At 41.7% G+C, this 16,514-nt stretch overlaps 2 protein-coding genes across 15 annotated transcripts in view; both read right to left on the reverse strand.

The window, feature by feature from the left end:
* Nucleotides 1–8,813, reverse strand: part of TNFRSF6B (TNF receptor superfamily member 6b) — a 15,568-nt gene extending 6,755 nt beyond the window's left edge. The window contains exons 1-3 of one of the 2 annotated variants that reach the window (XM_026056122.1): nt 8,779–8,813; nt 1,410–3,117; nt 1,071–1,260 (exon numbers count right to left, since the gene is read on the reverse strand). The gene's annotated coding sequence lies outside the window, so the exon portion shown is untranslated. Of the gene's footprint in view, nt 1–1,070; nt 1,261–1,409; nt 3,118–3,215; nt 3,308–8,778 lie in introns of those variants that run through there. The other variant, XM_026056112.1, reaches the window with a different exon arrangement.
* A 147-nt stretch (nt 8,814–8,960) lies between these two features.
* The window catches only part of RTEL1 (regulator of telomere elongation helicase 1), a 54,018-nt gene continuing 46,464 nt past the window's right edge, over nt 8,961–16,514 (reverse strand). For 4 of the 13 annotated variants that reach the window (XM_026056017.1, XM_026056028.1, XM_026056042.1 and 1 more), the window contains 4 exons: nt 15,240–15,443; nt 14,472–14,651; nt 13,898–14,001; nt 8,961–10,002 (listed from right to left, as the gene is read on the reverse strand). In XM_026056017.1, the coding sequence (XP_025911802.1) occupies nt 9,928–10,002; nt 13,898–14,001; nt 14,472–14,651; nt 15,240–15,443 (563 nt within the window). In that variant the 3' untranslated portion in view covers nt 8,961–9,927. Of the gene's footprint in view, nt 10,003–13,897; nt 14,002–14,461; nt 14,652–15,239; nt 15,444–16,514 lie in introns of those variants that run through there. The other 9 variants (XM_026056036.1, XM_026056049.1, XR_003251953.1 and 6 more) reach the window with 9 other exon arrangements.

Genomic DNA, 16,514 nt, shown 5'->3' on the forward strand with positions numbered 1-16,514 from the left:
GCTGCCCTGCCCGCTGCCGCCGGCCCTCACCGCGCCGCCGCCGGGCCCGCACAGCTCGGCCGCCCTCCCCGCGCAGCACCTTTAAAGCCGCTGGCCGCCCCCCCGCCGCGGGAAAGACCCCCCTTGCGCAACGCCCCGCGGCCCCGCGGCCCGGCCCCCTCCCGCGGCCGCCCGCGCTGTTTTCGCTTCGCGGCAGCTGCTTTTATAGGCATATACTAAAGGCAGAGGGTTCACTCCAGTGCGGTGTACTTGCCTGCGCGGGGCAAGGAAGCAGGTGGGATTCGGACTGTTGCAAATTTTATGCTGATAATTTTATGGGTTTTTTTGTTTTTTTTTTGCTGGGGAAAGGTAGGGAAATTCCCCTCTGTACACTCTGTTCCCTAGCTGTAAACGTTAAACGACTTCCCAGTAACTGCATTTCTGGATCTCTCTATCGTGGGCACTGTTTGCCTCCAAACACAGCCCAGATGCTCCCTGTTTCTCATTGCCGCCAAAATCACTGCCACAGTCTGTTCCAGCTTACAAGAGCAAACTCCTTGCTCTCCCAGGGCTCCTGCGTGACACCCCCCCCCCCCAGCACGCTATATTTACCAAGTAATTCACATGAACCCTGTAAAAACAGCCAAAATTTGCAGTAGCTAGGCAATGCAACCTCAAAAGCAGGTTCACAGCTTTAACTTTCTGGTTTCAGGAGCACTGAGGATGATGTGCTAGCTCCAAACATAATGCTAACACAGATACGCTTGCCTTGGCTTTTGTGGGATAACAGCGTCCTGAGAAAGTCAGGATTTAAATACACTACAGGTGATACTTTAGCAGAAGTCCTCGACCCCAAACATTTCTACGAAAGCGGACCAGAGCCGTACCCATACACTGTTTCAGCAGATCCCCACAAGCGTGCGTTTGCCAGTGCCTCCTAGCTGTGCACTGCCCGTGCTTAAATAAGTGAAAAAAGGACTTTGTCCTTCTGATCTATCTCACAAAATTCCCTCTCAAGCCAAGGAAAGTCAGGGGCTTATCGGCAAACTGCTTTATGTGCTACCAAGGAACACACGTGTCGGAGAGCTCACCTTCTCCTCGCTCCATTTCTGCTTCACCTGCCCTGGTCCCCGTATTGCGAGCGCAGGAGGAAGGACAGAGCATTTACCTTCTCTTCAGCGTAAAAGCAGAAGTGCTGCTCCTGACTGAGCCCCTGGAAAAGCAGCACGCGGTCCATATCTGCAAGCCTGCCTTCGCGTTTCCTCTCAGCAACCTTGTCTCCTAACATGAAAGGTGCCAGGAAGCAATGAGGAAGGGGAAAACGCAATTGATTCCACAATAGTTAGTTGAGAAACAGCTTGTCTTCCCCCTCCTCCCCTCCCCTTTCACATTTTCCAACAAAAAGAAGAGAAGAAAACATATCTACTTACCAGTTACATCCTAAGGCACAGCACACTCATCTGGGAAGTTTGCCATTTTGTATTACAGCCCTTTTAATTTTGCAGTCTGCCATCTCCAGCCGTGAAGCCGCCAAACGGGCATGATCTGCCGCCGCTGCCCGTCACGCGAATCCCGTCAGCTCTCCCCTAAGGGCACGTCCCCCAACTCCCAGGGCCCCCGACCATCACCTTTCTGGCAGGTCTCCGCCATCCTAAGCCTGCCAGATTAAAGTGCTGGCTTCCTACTAGAATAAAACACTTGGTAGGTTTTATAGTAGTAAAGCACCACCACCGCTACAATCTCTCAAGATAACAGTCGGGATAACAAGCAACCAGCAGCCGGCAAAGTCTTGCTTGTTCAGAACAAAAGCGTGCAAGAGACCGGCCCTAAAACAATAACCCGTTCCTAAACACACTTGCTTAATATGTACAACTCGTGAAGCATCTCCACGTGGAGACACCGAAAAGTCTTCAAATATCCTTCCACAAGTCATTTTCTGTGGAATTATTGCCTAGACTTGCATCTTGCTGCCATCAGGTCCAGCTTTGCTGTCTGTTATGCAGACCTTTGGACAAGGCTGAACCAGACTATGTGCCTCTTCCTCAGAAAAAACAACAGCGCTTCAGTACACTTGCATATTCCCACTGGGGCTCCCAATGAATTTCCCACCACCGTTTCAGTTGTAAGAAAGATCTACTCAAGAATACAGTTGTCAATAAGGCCACGAAGGAATACAGAATATTTATAAAACCAGTTTACGAAACCAACATGTTCAAAATAAAGTAGGATTCTCTAGCATCTGTCACAGTTTAGATTTTTCTCAAGGGTCTCCTATTTTCTTATACGCACTCTTTTGCATTGGTTAGCTACTACAACTAGGCATTTCTGAGTATCAGACATCAGACGTTTCATAGAATCACAGAAAAGTTTAGGTAGGAAAGGACTTCTGGAGGTCTCTAGTTGAACCTGCTACTCCAAACAGGGCCAACTTCAAAGCTGGATCATGTGGCTCAGCTTGTCCAACTGAGTTTTGAAGATTTCCAGGGATGACAACTTCCCCCCTCTCTGGGCCCCCATCCCAGTGCTCGCTCACTCTCCCACAGTGAACATTTCTTTCCTTACATCCTGTTGGAAATTCCCTTGCTGAACTTATGACCGTTGCCGCTCATCCTTTCACCATGACCTCTGAGAAGAGTCTGACTCCATCTCTTCTGCAGCCCCATTTGGCAATGGAAGATCCCCCTCCAAAAGCAGCTTTCTCTTCTCCAGGCTCTGTTCTCCCAGCCTCTCTTCCTCCTGGGCTCCACCACCATGACCATGTCATAGGGGCCCTCCACTGGACTCGCTCCTGTTTGTCAACATCTCTTTTGTGCTGGGCAGCCCAACACCGCAGTCAATGGCGTTCTTCACGTTTGCAGAGCTGTATTACGATTGTGACCAAGATATGGGTTGAATTGTAGTCACATGTAAGAGCATCCTCTTTGTTTGCAAAGCCCAGGATCCTTATGTCCTCCTCACCTCTCGACCTCAGAATTCCCAAATATTTTTGCTGCACCTGAATAGTCAAAACTGAATTGTGTATTTCTGCTTTTCAAAAAGCAAATGGTAAGCGTCTGGAAACACAAAGGAGAGCCACAGTGAGGAGGTTAGAGAAGGTGGAAGTTTTCTCTTCAGGTGCCAGCAAGGTTCCTGAGTACCCTGCAAATCATTAGAGAGAGTTAATGAATCAGATTTGAATGTTGGCCTTCTGCAACACCAGATTTAATATCTGGGACAGAAACAAAAAGCTGTCACACCTCCAGACCTAAATCATTGTTTCTGCACTCCTTCTCTGGATGGTGAATCTGCTTGGATTTTGTTCTTAATGTGGTTAAAGATCAAGCCTACAAGGGTTAAATATTTACAAAATTTACCAAAAAAAAGAACTAAAAAATGAAGAAAACCAAAACCAGTTTCCTATGAAACAGAAAGCAAAGAAAACCCAATGTTCAGAAGAAATCTAAAGCTTCTTCCAGTGAGATCAGCTTCTACCCAAAATGATTAAAGAAAAACTGTAGCCAAGCTGTTTGTCTCACTCTTGCTAGGGTCAAAGAGGGTCCAAATATTTTGTTTGAAAAAAAACTATTAGCGAGTGAATCGCATGACATAGGCTGCTTTCACTTGCAGTGAAGCGTTTTCGTAATCAAGAGCTGTAGAATGAGACAAAAAGGAAAGAAGGCTCAGATTCGCTAATGATGCACAATGGAGTGGGATTTCTACAGCGCTTTATTGTCAGTATATTGATTCAGCCCGGAGCAAAAACACTCAGCCAGCTCAGTTTTATAACACTTTGCTCACAACATCTGCTTCTAGGCCTTTTGAGAGGGACTTTGCACTTCCCCCAAAATGTTGCTGGTAACTGGTTTCATCATGTTTGGCAACCTAAACAGAACAGGTGATGAGCTAGCTTTTACAGGCTGCTCTCTAAAATTGATTTTAATTTTACTGCTGTTTATCTCACTTGTACACACACTTGTAGCTTCCAAATGTAATCCTGATGAGTTGTAACCCCATTTAATGGGGTTACTTCCTCAATTTGATATATTTAACCATTGACATGATGCAACTAGTCTGAGCACTGTCCTTTGGGCCCCTTCTGTGGTGGGGGCACATTCCTTTGAGAGAGGTTTCTGCTCAGCAAAACCACCAGCTTGCATCAAGCCCAAAGCCCCAAGTTTCAATTTACGCAGTTGGAGAATTTATGCGAGACCTCTTTTAACTGAGTTTCACCTCATCTGAGGACAGTCTGCCACTTCACACAGTTTAGTGCAAAACCAGTTTATCTCCTTTTCTGGTAGCCAGAAACTTTTTTTCCATTTTCCTATCATGGATTTCATATGGACCTTTAGTCTGTTATCTGCTCTCTTACTGACCCATCTAGACTTTTCCAAGAAGCTGCGTCAGAAATCACCTCATCTAGACTTTTGCAAACTTGTGAGTAGGTTGAAAAGATAAATACCACACAGATAAATACTGAAATACTGCAGCAGTGTAAAATGACTACGCAAAGTGTTTATCTGAACAGCTTCATTTCTTTCATCATCTTCCTCAATATTCTTTGATGAAAAAAAACAACCCAACCAAAGCAATGCCCCCTCATCTCCCCCAAAACACATTAACATCCTTTACCATGCTGTTTGTTAAGAACATCTGTTTAAACCTGTAGTTTGGACAGAGCAATCCACAAGATACATTAGGCAAATGTGGACAGCAAATCCTGGATGGGGAGTCCCTATACCCCCTTTACGATAAGCACTGAGCTGCATGCAACACAGCAGGGAGGACCAACAGGCTTCTCACCATACTGCAGTGCACTGCTATCAGCTATTTTTGTTCCAAATTTAATAATGATGAACAATTGTCAGCTTAACTTTCCTGGAGAGTGAAATGCCCTGTCTTCCCCATGTAATCCTTTCCTTTTAGAGGGATAAGAGGCTGGTAAAACAATGACCTTTGCTTATTCTTCTGTCTATTCTTTTACGTGAGCAGCTAACCTCTGAGCCCGAGTTTGTGGGATCGCTGCAAGCAGCAGCTCTACTCGCTACCCACGGGCCGACCTGAGCGGCTAGCCTAGAGGAGGAAGGCAGCATCGGATCCTCAAGGCTCAGGTTTCGCTTGCCCACACAGGGCACCAGAGCTCCGAGAGCCTCAGGGTGGCCAGAAGCAGCACTTTTCACAACTGTTTTTGCAAAAATCATGTTTCTCACTGCTATACGGAGAAAAGCCTGAAAAGCAAAGAGATTCCACACTCTCTATCAGCAGTCGCTTATCCAAGAAAAGGTACCGCTCATCTCTTTCCTGGTAAGACAATTTTTTTTTCTGACTCTTTTCTGATTTCTGTCAAATTTGATTAGGAAAAGAGGGGAAAAAAATTTTTCAATGACACCACTAAAACAGAATGCAATATTCCAGATGTAGTCATACCGCTGCAAGACAGAGGCAACACAAAGGGATTAATATCTATTTCCTCCATGATGTGTAACTCGTGTGTCATTTGCTTCCCAAAAATCAGAGATGAGTGTCCATTAGAAGTTTTCCTCCCACTGAAGACTTGTACTTTGGATCAGTTCCTGTAATCCGGTACCACAATGCAGATTTATCTGAAACAATTCTTATTTTCATTTTCTGGTTTTCATAAATAATGTACTATCTCTGTCTTTCCTTGTAAAAGCAACTTGTTTCAAGATGACAAAAAGATTATTATCTGCCTCTTGCAGCACATCCTGACATCTGGTTCCTGGTGATCCTCTTCTACAAGGTTTCATTGGATAGAGGGGTGTGTGTGCGTGTGTACACGCATGTGTGCGAGCAGCATTAACGTCAGCACACTTTCAGACGAGAGGCAAAGAATGAAAAGAAGATTCCCATCCAGGATGAGCTGCATGTTAACTCTGGTCACAAAAGTCTCTCCTCCTAAGTGATGGTCTCTTAAGACCCAAATGAGAAACACAACGCACTTTTCTATTGAAATGCTCCTTCCCAAGTTACTCTAAACACATTTAGGAGGAACGTACCGGGGTAAGGAAAAAAGATTCAGAATGACATAAAAGCCTCTGAACGTTTCTTTGGAAGATAGGGAGAGTGGAAACGTGTGTGCAGTCCTTTTTGATAAGAGATTCTGGAGCAACCCGCTACTGGGAGCGGTCAGTGAATATTTAGCTCAACTATTTAGCAGAGAAGTTGAAGAAAGGGGAAGGAGAAGGGCTAGAGGTCTGATCACAGGTCAGATAACAACTCTGCAGGGAGCCTGCCACAAACCAGAGCCGTGTGCCGTGGCAGCCCCTGCATAATCCCTCGCTCTTTAACAGTTAATAAGGTTACTACATAGTGACAACAAGCGATCTACAAGGGTGAGACCTAACCTCTAGTTCAGAATTGTCTTCTATCACAACAGGAGTTCCTGTGGGTTTACAGTTTAAGGTTAGGTGTCCTGGTTAAGGACACTACCACAAAAAGCAACTTGCTCCCCCTCTCCCAAACTGACCGGCATAACTTTCCCAGTAAGTCTCTTCACATGTAGGCCAGGAATGACAGAGTGAAAGACCTGTTAAAACTAGAACTAAATCATGTGCACATAAGCTGCAGACAGGGACAAGCTCTTGAGGGCTGGCTGTGCTCACACCATGGGTATGCTTGTTGGCGTTCATCCATGCTGCTTGAGAGAAGACTTCCAAATTTGGGGCAGTACAATTCCCACTGCGCAAAAAAGCGGCAACAAAACCAGACTGATTCCAAAGGCAATCAGCAGATCCATTGGTAGGAGCATGGAAATGTTTCAGTCTGTTAGGGTGGACTCAGCCAATCTAGGCAGGTAGCAGTAAATCTCTTCAACTACATGATCTGACTGCTGAAGATTAAAAGAACAAGCAGGTGAATCTCCTGAAAGCACAGGATAATATAATATAGCTCCTCTGCCCCATCTCAATGACAGTGGAGCAATCCCAAGTAGGAACAGTCTTCCAGACTAAACCAAGTTTGGTGGCAAGAAAAGGGCGCATAGCTAGAAAACTCTTCTAGTTGGGGTGGAGGTGGTGTAAAAATCATACTTTTTGTTCTAGCAGATCACACGTATCTTTTATTTCAGTCGGTCTTTGCTGAGCACTTGCTGGATCCTACAGCGTTTTGGAAGTCCATAGCACGTAATTTCCATTAGGCAAATGTAAGCAAAGCCATCATTTCGCTCACTCTCTGAAGACGCTCAAGGCTAACGCCACAAATGAAAACTCGCACGCTGTCCTGTGTTGTGACTTCCCTCCAGTGGTAAAAGGGGCAAGCTGCACTTCTCTCACAGGAGAGGTCTCTATAGAGTAGGCAAGGCACTAAGCTATCTTACTACTAAATAACTTTTTACTATTTACTGCTCCCTCATTTCTTAGACTTCCTATCCCAGTACTTGCCCAGGCCTCGAGCAATACTGAGAAATCAAAGCAAGAATCCAAAAGAAGTTGCTGGGAACTGCGCAGAGGCAGCTGTGACGCTCGTCCCCCCCGGGGAACTCAGACCACCCCAAAGCTGCTGAGAGAGGGCAAAACAGCAGCAGCTGCCTGATCTGCTTTCCCCTGAAAGCATTTTTTTTACTTCTACAATGCAATAGTAACTGCTATACTTGTTAAAAAAAGAAAAAAAAGAACTAATGATTAAAAAGAACATTCAGGGCACAACTTGTGAAGGCACGATCTAAACAAAAAAAATCTTTTACCAACAAAGAAAAGCTAACTATATTTCAGGTATGGAGTTGCTTTGTTTTGGGGAACTTGGCTGTTTCGTGTTTCCTGCATGGTTTTAGTCCAGCAACGCGCAGCCTTTCCATCATTAAACACATCACAGCGATCACATCTCACAAAGCTCTGTGCTCTTTTAGAAGACAAGAATTTAACATGAATGCCTACTTGATATCTTCTCCCCAAACATTTTCTGTTCATTTTCACAAGATATTTATGTTTATATGTGTATGTGTATATATAGTTTGTGTGTGTGTGTGCATGTGTATACACATACACGCACGCACAGTTTAACTCACAGGACATATAAATCCTGTGAGTTAAATTTTCTAAAGTTTTCCCATGCATATTTGGAATATCTAGAGCTTTCTCTGCATTATTTGTCCATGTTTCCAGGATCTAAATCAACATCAACAGTGCACTGAAATAATAAACTAAATAAGCCTGTATTTTAATCAGCAATATAATCTGATGTGTTTAAACACAATTTCTTTCTTTCTTTTTTTAAAGAGACGAAAACTTAAAAATTGAAATTTAACTAACTTCTGTCTTTAACATAATATTCCATTTCCTGGAAAATAGTGGAGAATAAAATAGCAGTACAGATGCAAAAAAAAAATTGCTGAAGAGTAATTACTCAACAGGTCAGTTATTAAATTTGTGTTTGAGTACAGATATGCAGACAGATAGAAGGTATAATTCATCCACAACTTTAAACATGTCAGAATATATTCTAGTCCCAAGTTACCGTCACACTTGTCCAAATCTTCATTATTTCTAATTATTATTTAAAGAAGTAAGGAAGATTTCTGTTTCACTGTCATTTAAGAACACTGCTTTTCATGTTCTCCATACAGCCTGAATGTATATGAACCCAGCCTTGCATACATGCATATTAGTCCACATTTTAATGCATGAGAAGCATAGTATCACACTACTATGTAGTTTAAGTAAGTGGATTCTAATTGGAAAATAAATAAATAAATATCATTGAGGACAAAAGGCCCAGCAACTACGAAATTTTAAAACACACCAGTTTTGAATTATGCAACTGGGGGGGGGGGGGGAATTTTTGAAAATTTGTTAGAATATTGCTCACCTTTTTGAGATACCAAAAATAAATATAAAACTCGCCAAAATTCCACTGGCCTGAAATCCACCTATACACTGCTGGGGGGGAGACACGACCCTTTAAAATAATTAGAGAATATTTTTCCAAGAAAATTCTGAAAACAAATGATATAACAAGTGGTTCCTTTATCACAGGAGCCATAAGACTAATTAGTAACACCAATTTATTTATATCTGGGGGGGAGGGGAATCAAATACAACCTAATTAAGACACAAAAACATTTTTACTTATAGCTTAATTTATAGTAGCCATTGAAGATTTAAAATTGATACAATTTCTTAAGTTAACAAAATATTAATACTCACTACTCACAGAGAGTGGAAATACGAAGTGTCCCTCCCTCCCCCCATCCAACTTGATTTATTATGAAGATTAAAGTTAATTAGTTCCTTTCTGTACTTGGAAAAAAAACCCAGATAACTGAGGCACAATAGGAATATCAGTGCTGAGCAGAAGATAAACCCTCCTCAGAAGCATGTTTTCAAAATCCCAGTATTATGGAAGGAATCAGGATCTGGGGTGCAGAGCAGGCACAAGGGATTGTTTCTGATCACTATCCAACCACCGGAATTTGTTTAAAAAAAAAAAAAATTAAGCCTTTCAGTATCTTATGCTATTGGAAACAGCAGCTGCTGCCAAACACCAACAGAATGTGAATCATTTCTTCCAGGAACACCAGTTCGGTAAGGATGGGTAGCCTGGCCTCCTTATTCAGCCAGCTCAATTCCAGTGCAGTACTGTTGCTAGGGTTTTTCCAGGATCTGATATTACCTGAAGGGGACTATTAATGACAGCTGCCTCAGGACAAAGTTTCAGCCTAAAAGAAGTTACTACAGAATTTACAAGCTAAAATAAATATGAAATTAAGCTGCTTAGTTCTAACTGAGGATAATACTGCTTTGTCTCCTGCCAGTGATGAAGAAGAAAGAGATAGAGCTTTCAGATTTGATAAGCCTTGTAAGAGAAAATGTTACGTGAAGTTATGGTGCGCAGCATGCAATCCAGAGCCTGGGTCCATTTAAATGAACCTTTATCCTGTTTCCTTTCAGTCTGAGGGTCAGAGTCCAATAATATTTTCCTGCTGATACGAAGTACTTGCCCTTTCTCTTGGTGAGATTATGACCAGAAGAAAACTTGGATTAATTGCTTCTTTTTCACATCACTTTGGCATTCTGGGCATTTCTTCATCATCTATGGAAATGAACAAAACACATAAAATATATATTAAATTCCTCTATTAAGTTTGCAATCATCCAATATGAAATATGAGCCATGCTAGCCATTTGACAGTCCCCAAGATGATGTATCTATCTATTTTCAAATGCAGTGTTACTGTGCAGTCACTTATTTAATGGCTAGTAATAAAATGAGGAAAAAGAAAGCCTCCCGGTGAAGTGGTAACAAACTTTAGAGCAGTTGCCTCAGGTGAATTACAGCTATATTTCTGGAAGGCTAAAAATACAGGAATGAGGAAACACAGAGCCTGCAAGAGCTGTTGTGAAGCACAGAAGTACGTGTTATTAGTAAAATCCCATAAGATCACAGCTGAGTTCCCTGAACTCCTATTTCCTCCTGCACAGATCAGAAGGAAGTGATCTGCTGGGGATACAAGGACATCAGCAATACACGTGGCCATGACCAAGATTTCTGTAGAGGAACAAGGTACATGCAGTTCTTCACACCACCACACGCCTTTCTAGGAGGTGAACAGCAAAAGACTGGGTGCACGAGGCAACCATTTCCTCCATGCAGATTTCAGTTTCCTTCATCATTAATCCTAAATTTAAGAAGTCTGGTCTTTGGCCATCTGACCCCCCGGATGAACCCCAACCATTCTTTTTATACTCTGAAAGGACAACGCTCTTTGAAGGGCTTAGTGTCCAGTCAGGGACAAAGCAGGTTACAAATTAATTCTGACTAATTCTATGTTTATTCTGAAGAATAGTTACTGATCAAGCTAAAATGCTTTGCTTATTTCAAAAGTGAGATAGTAAAACATAAATTTAATCTTTGTGAGAAAGTTTGTATTGCCAGCTCAACAGGCTGAAATGTTGTTTACTGGAAGAACAGCACCAGCATCAGTGGTTATTTGCCCATATTATAGATGGCACAAATGAGAACAACCAACAGTTTCTCTGGAACATCTGGAAGAAGAGCACGAATAAATGATTCATTTCAACACTAAAAAGCAGCAACAGGCCTCTGCACTGAAAGTTAAAAACAAAAGCAGCACATGCTGGCATACTCTGTGCAAAGTTTCACCAAACATACTGAAAATCACCCAGCTCACACCATCACTAACCCCTCTAATAACCCCTCAGGTGCATGGGGTTCTGGTGCTGCAAGTTTCCCAAGTATTTCAAAATTATTCACTGACTTCCCCTAACAGTAAGCTGTTACAATAAAATATTATATTGGAAAGGACATCACAATTTGCAGAAACAAGTCATTGCATTTTGAATAATGGCCTGTTAGTCACTTCCTTAATAATATAATATACATGAAACTGAATTTGAGCTGAAGAAACATAGTGAGTAACTTCTTGTCAAAGAACAAACATAGATCTTCAAATCCAGCCCAGTCAGTGGTGACAAACCCCAATACTATCTGATGAGAGTTTGGAGGGCAGACACCACAAACACATGGTTGCTCATTTCCTGTTGGTGAAGTTGCCTCTGCCACAAAATCCAACCGTTGGTAGGAATGGAGTCAACGAATCAAGACGTGAACAGGAACAAGGAGGGAATTATTAGGAGTTGGTTCCTCCAGGTTTGAGGAACACAGACCAATCTTCTTTTCGGCTTAGGAAGTTCTTGTGCTGCAAATGGGTTTGGGGACCAAGAGATTACTTGGAAGAATCATCACCCATGCTTGCCATGCTGTCGTATTCTTTCCTAGGCACCCTCTTTTGGCCACTATCAAGAGACAGGATGCCGGGCTCGATGCTTTCATCTGACTCAGGATGTCTGCTATTATGTTCTTATGATTTGCTTTAAACTATGTTTGTCTTTTTTGATCTTTGCAAGACCCCCAAAGGGCTGTAGTATGCTACCACAAAGTATGCTTCATCTTGCTAAGGAAAACGGATATTTTCTTGCCCCTGCCTTCAGCTGGCAAAACATGGGGTCAAGTTTCATTGTAACTTGCAAGGATTGCATTCAGGTGATGCAGCAAATATGGAAGTCATTAATAATGAATGACATCGATGGGGACTGAACAATTTCCCCAAATAAGATTTTATATTGGCTTTCTGAAATAAGACTCATCTAGCAAATCAAAACTGCTTTAGCCCCCCAGTCTAAAAGATGTACAATCACAAAGAAGAGTGATTAAAAAAAAAAAAGCAGGCTGAGCAGTTTCTGTAATTTGTCTATGAGCTATGAAAAGGCAAATTAACTTGGAGATTAAGATGAAATCCAGACCTCAGAATTACTAACTTCAAGATGAAAAACACAATACAGCCCAGTACAATTGCTCAATATACAACAGTTGCATCTCTGTGAATCCTTAAGCTGGCAAAAATAATAATTACAAGGTATATCTTACTGGCAAAAAGAGAGAGTACTTCCTCAGAGATTTACAGCGTAGATTTTTATGGGCTGAGATAATACAAAAATCTCCCTGTGGGATTATGAATGCATACATAATCATTAAACTCTCCAGAGCTTTAATTGTGTTCCTCAGTCAGCTTTACTCTTCAGTATCAGAGATTATAAACACATGCTAATATTCTTGGCATGACTCTTCCCTGAAGTGGAGCATGTTGTTCATGAAAGAGCAGATGTAGATGTCTTTCTCAATCTTCGAACCTCAATACACATCTTCAGCAAAATCAAGAGAAAGAAAGTGGACCAAAACTAGAAGTACTGGGCTACTGGTAGAAGTGTCATTAGCTGTGATAATGGCACTTGTGGATGGGAAAGTGAAGGTAAACTCATTTTAAAGGTGAAACTTAAAGGCCTTCAGTTCAGGAAAGAATCTGCTGAATGCTTCTGAGATCCACAATAGCTTGACAGCCCAATTATACTTTGGCATAGAAGGAACAGCTGAGTACTCAGCTGCAATGCCCATTCAAGGCAACTGGTTTAGTTATCCAATGTGCAGCAAACACAAGATGCCTTCCTTTGGTGTTCTTGTATTTTCCTGTATTCTTTCTATGCTTCTATTGGACAAAGTCCGTCTTGATTACTGTATTTTATTTGGGTTGACAGGAACTATGAATTTTAGTATACTGTTTATTTTCTGCACTTAGCTGACGTATTTCAGTGTCCTCTTCCTGAGAAACAGACCTTTCTCTGGAATTTGGAATGTCTGTTTATTGCACACTTGCTTGTAGGTTCACAGACAGGAGAAATTTCTCTTCCTTCTCTACTGTTTTTATAGCTGCCTGAGCTCTGCTGACTAATAGCCCTCTTCATCACCTATGAAACCACTCAACACTCTTGTGTTATACTTTCATGCCCAGGGTCACAGATGACTGATAACTGGTTACTGATTGGGCTCCAGGACACAACAAGAGTAGGGAATCAAGTGTTGTGCAAGATGCTGCCAAACATATGCACTGAGGCATCACTTATATCCTCTTACCTAAAGGACTGCAACTTCATCCAACAACCTATTCAGCCAGGAGGGCTAGAGGAGAGAATCACAATGGCAGATATTTGAGCATGAATATGCCTTATCTCATGATGGTGCCTTACAGGAGGCTTTTACAAGGGAAAAAATAACGGAACTAGGCAAGGAAAAATACTTAAACAAAGATTCAGATGTACAAAAGAATTTTTTTCCAGTTGATGTCTACAGCCTGCTGCCTGAATCACTCTGGAAGGGAAAACGTCTGGAAACAGCTCGGAAGGAGCTGCACCTATGTCCAAAGCACAGCATAAGGCAGGAGTCTGCCTTCAGTCAAACTGAAGAGCATGGAAATGACAGAGGAGATGCTCAGGTGGTAAAACTTTCATCAGGATTTGGCGGTTTTTGTCTAAACAGAGGAATGCTGTTTCCAGGGCTGTCCACACGGTTCGCTTCAAAAGCACAAAATTCACTAGCAGTTTCAGGCAAAACTGAAATCAATAAACAAGATAACCTTTAAGAGCTGCTCCCAACATGTTTTGCAGCAAGTGAAGGCACATAATGGACATTTAAAAGGCACATCATCCTCAGATTTGCAGTTAGAGCAGTGGAATCTTCCTAGAACAGTAAGAGCGAGAGGGAGAAAGAAAGAGAGAGAGGGAGAGGAGAATGACTAAATTCCAGTAACAACCTGTGAATTTCTCACACGTATATGCTTTTAGTGCACTACAGAAAACAATGACCAAGAGTGCATGCAGTGAATTTTAAGAAGTCTCTGTTGCATTATTTCTTTCACATGTCCTTGTTCAATCTCTACGCTTCAGTTCCCCATTCAGAAATCGAGATTACATCCTTGCTTTACATGGAAGTTGACAAGAAAAATCTCTAAATTCTCAGGAAACCATTACATCATCATGATAAAGAAAATGCAGTATTTCGACAGAATAGATGCAGTTAGCAGAAAGTACAAATTCCACTTAGCATACCATGTTTACCATTACAGCAACATAATTTTCGTTTTCTGTAATTTATCCTATTCCTGAGAATTAGAGAGAGATTTGCATCCAAAAAATCTCACCTACACCTACCATACTCTGGCTCCATCTGTAGGGGAAAGATAGGCACAGCTCCAGCGCTTGTGGGTGCTCTCATGTTACTGGTTCCTTTTGATACTTCCGTCTTTGGCAATTCAGGTTTGCTTTCTTGGCTAAAGCAGAAGGAGGAAATCTTTCTTTGAATTTTCTCTGGCATCTCACTCTTGGAAGCAGCTGCATGTGATCATAAAAACACCATACAATACAGTGCAACAAAGAACACACTACACAGACTCTTTGCAAAATGCAGTTAGCAGTAGGTTCCAGTGAGTTTTCACTGTATAAAAAAAATAAAAGAAAAAACAACAACAAAAAACCCACATGCACACAATTTGAGTAACTATTTTCTTAAGCCACAATGGTAACAGAAGTTTCTGTTATTAACACATATCATTATTACTGAAAGGGAACTTTTACATTGAAATAGTTCTGTGGTAAATTCTTCCTAGACACAGTTGGTCTTGATCCACTCTTGCAGCCCTTAGGTGCAAAAATCTGCCTTCAGCCATAACCCATTTCACATTTTAAATAAAACTGCACTGTAACTGATTTTCTTCCTGTACCCTTGCACTTCCCCATCTGCATCTACCTATTGCCTTCTATCTTATACTCATTTTTTTATGCTTTTTGGACAGGACCAATTGTTTTGACCTTCCTTTACACAGTCTAGTGCAGGGAGGTCAGAGCCCACAACTGAGGCTCTTGGACCCTACCCACAATACTAGTAAAAATTTAAACTCCAGAGAAATGTTCATTCCCAACCTTGTACATGGCTGGGAACTTTCATCTGAGCTTTGCTGTTTTCTGCTTTAGCGCACCAGTTCTCCAAACTGGAGCCAGTGCTCCCTTCATCTTGCACCTGCTGTTGCAATTTCTTCTCTCCCTCGCCGCACACCATCCCAGTCAAATCTTTACACATCTGTCTGAACTGCTCTTTGTGATGAGGGCGCACAAACATGTAAAATCCTGTCCAAAAGAAAATACAGTCAAATACATAGGAAAATGCATGCCTGACAACAGGATACTTGTTGCTTTGGAAGCTGGGTAACATCAGCTGTATTCTTTAGAGTATCTGCAGCATGGTGGAACATTCGACGTTTTTGTTGATTTTATACGTAAATGGCTTTCCTTGCCAGAAGACAGATGAGTATTTGGTATCGGAAACTGTCAACTTACTTGGAAGTTCTTCCACTCTCTACAGCTAATCATAAATATCTGATCCAGCACTTCAGCAGACAATTGATCCAGCTAAATCAAGTATACACAATACCAGAAAAGACTTTCTCAAAAAAGAAGTCTCTCATTACTGTCTGGTCAGTTGAGGATTCAAAGCATATGCACACAAATTCTAAGAAATCCCCAGTATGGTTTATTGCCAGGCATGGACAATTCCACAGTGGAGTCATCTGAGGTGAAAACATTTGCTCCCTAAAGATACCAGCTCTCTATTTGTAAGAAAGAGTGCTCAGGAAAAGATTATGACTCACAGTGCCACACAGTTCATTTCCCTCTCATTCTTCACTGTGTTAAGATTAATTTGACTAGTTTGACACACCACAGGAATTTATTTTCTAAAAATTTGGTGAGACTATGACATCTGTTCTAGATCAATTGAATATTTATCATTATTTCCTACAGACAACAGATGAAACCATTTCAGCATTTCCCAGCATGCGCTGTATGCATACATCTCCTACATACACTTATCTCCTACCTACTCTTCTCCTGCAGATGAGTTCATACCAAAGATGCGGGAGAAGGTGGAACTAAAATCTTACATAGCACATGCAACATTAAGAGATGTCTCCATCAAGGCAATCAAGTTCAGCATGAAATCCCCTCCCCTTTTTTTTTTTAAACAATAAAACAAAACCTAATCTCAAATTTTGAGCACTTGTAGCTTTCTAAATCCTTGTATTAATAAACCTATGAAGAAAGAAAACTTTGAGAAAACAAATAATCATTTAGAAATTTCAAACTGATATGAATGATAAGGATACTAAATCATGACACAGTTCCATAACTATTCCTGTGTAA

The sequence above is a fragment of the Apteryx rowi genome, unplaced genomic scaffold (assembly GCF_003343035.1).
Source record: "Apteryx rowi isolate R43461 unplaced genomic scaffold, aptRow1 scaffold_0, whole genome shotgun sequence".
Taxonomy (NCBI): Eukaryota; Metazoa; Chordata; class Aves; order Apterygiformes; family Apterygidae; genus Apteryx; species Apteryx rowi.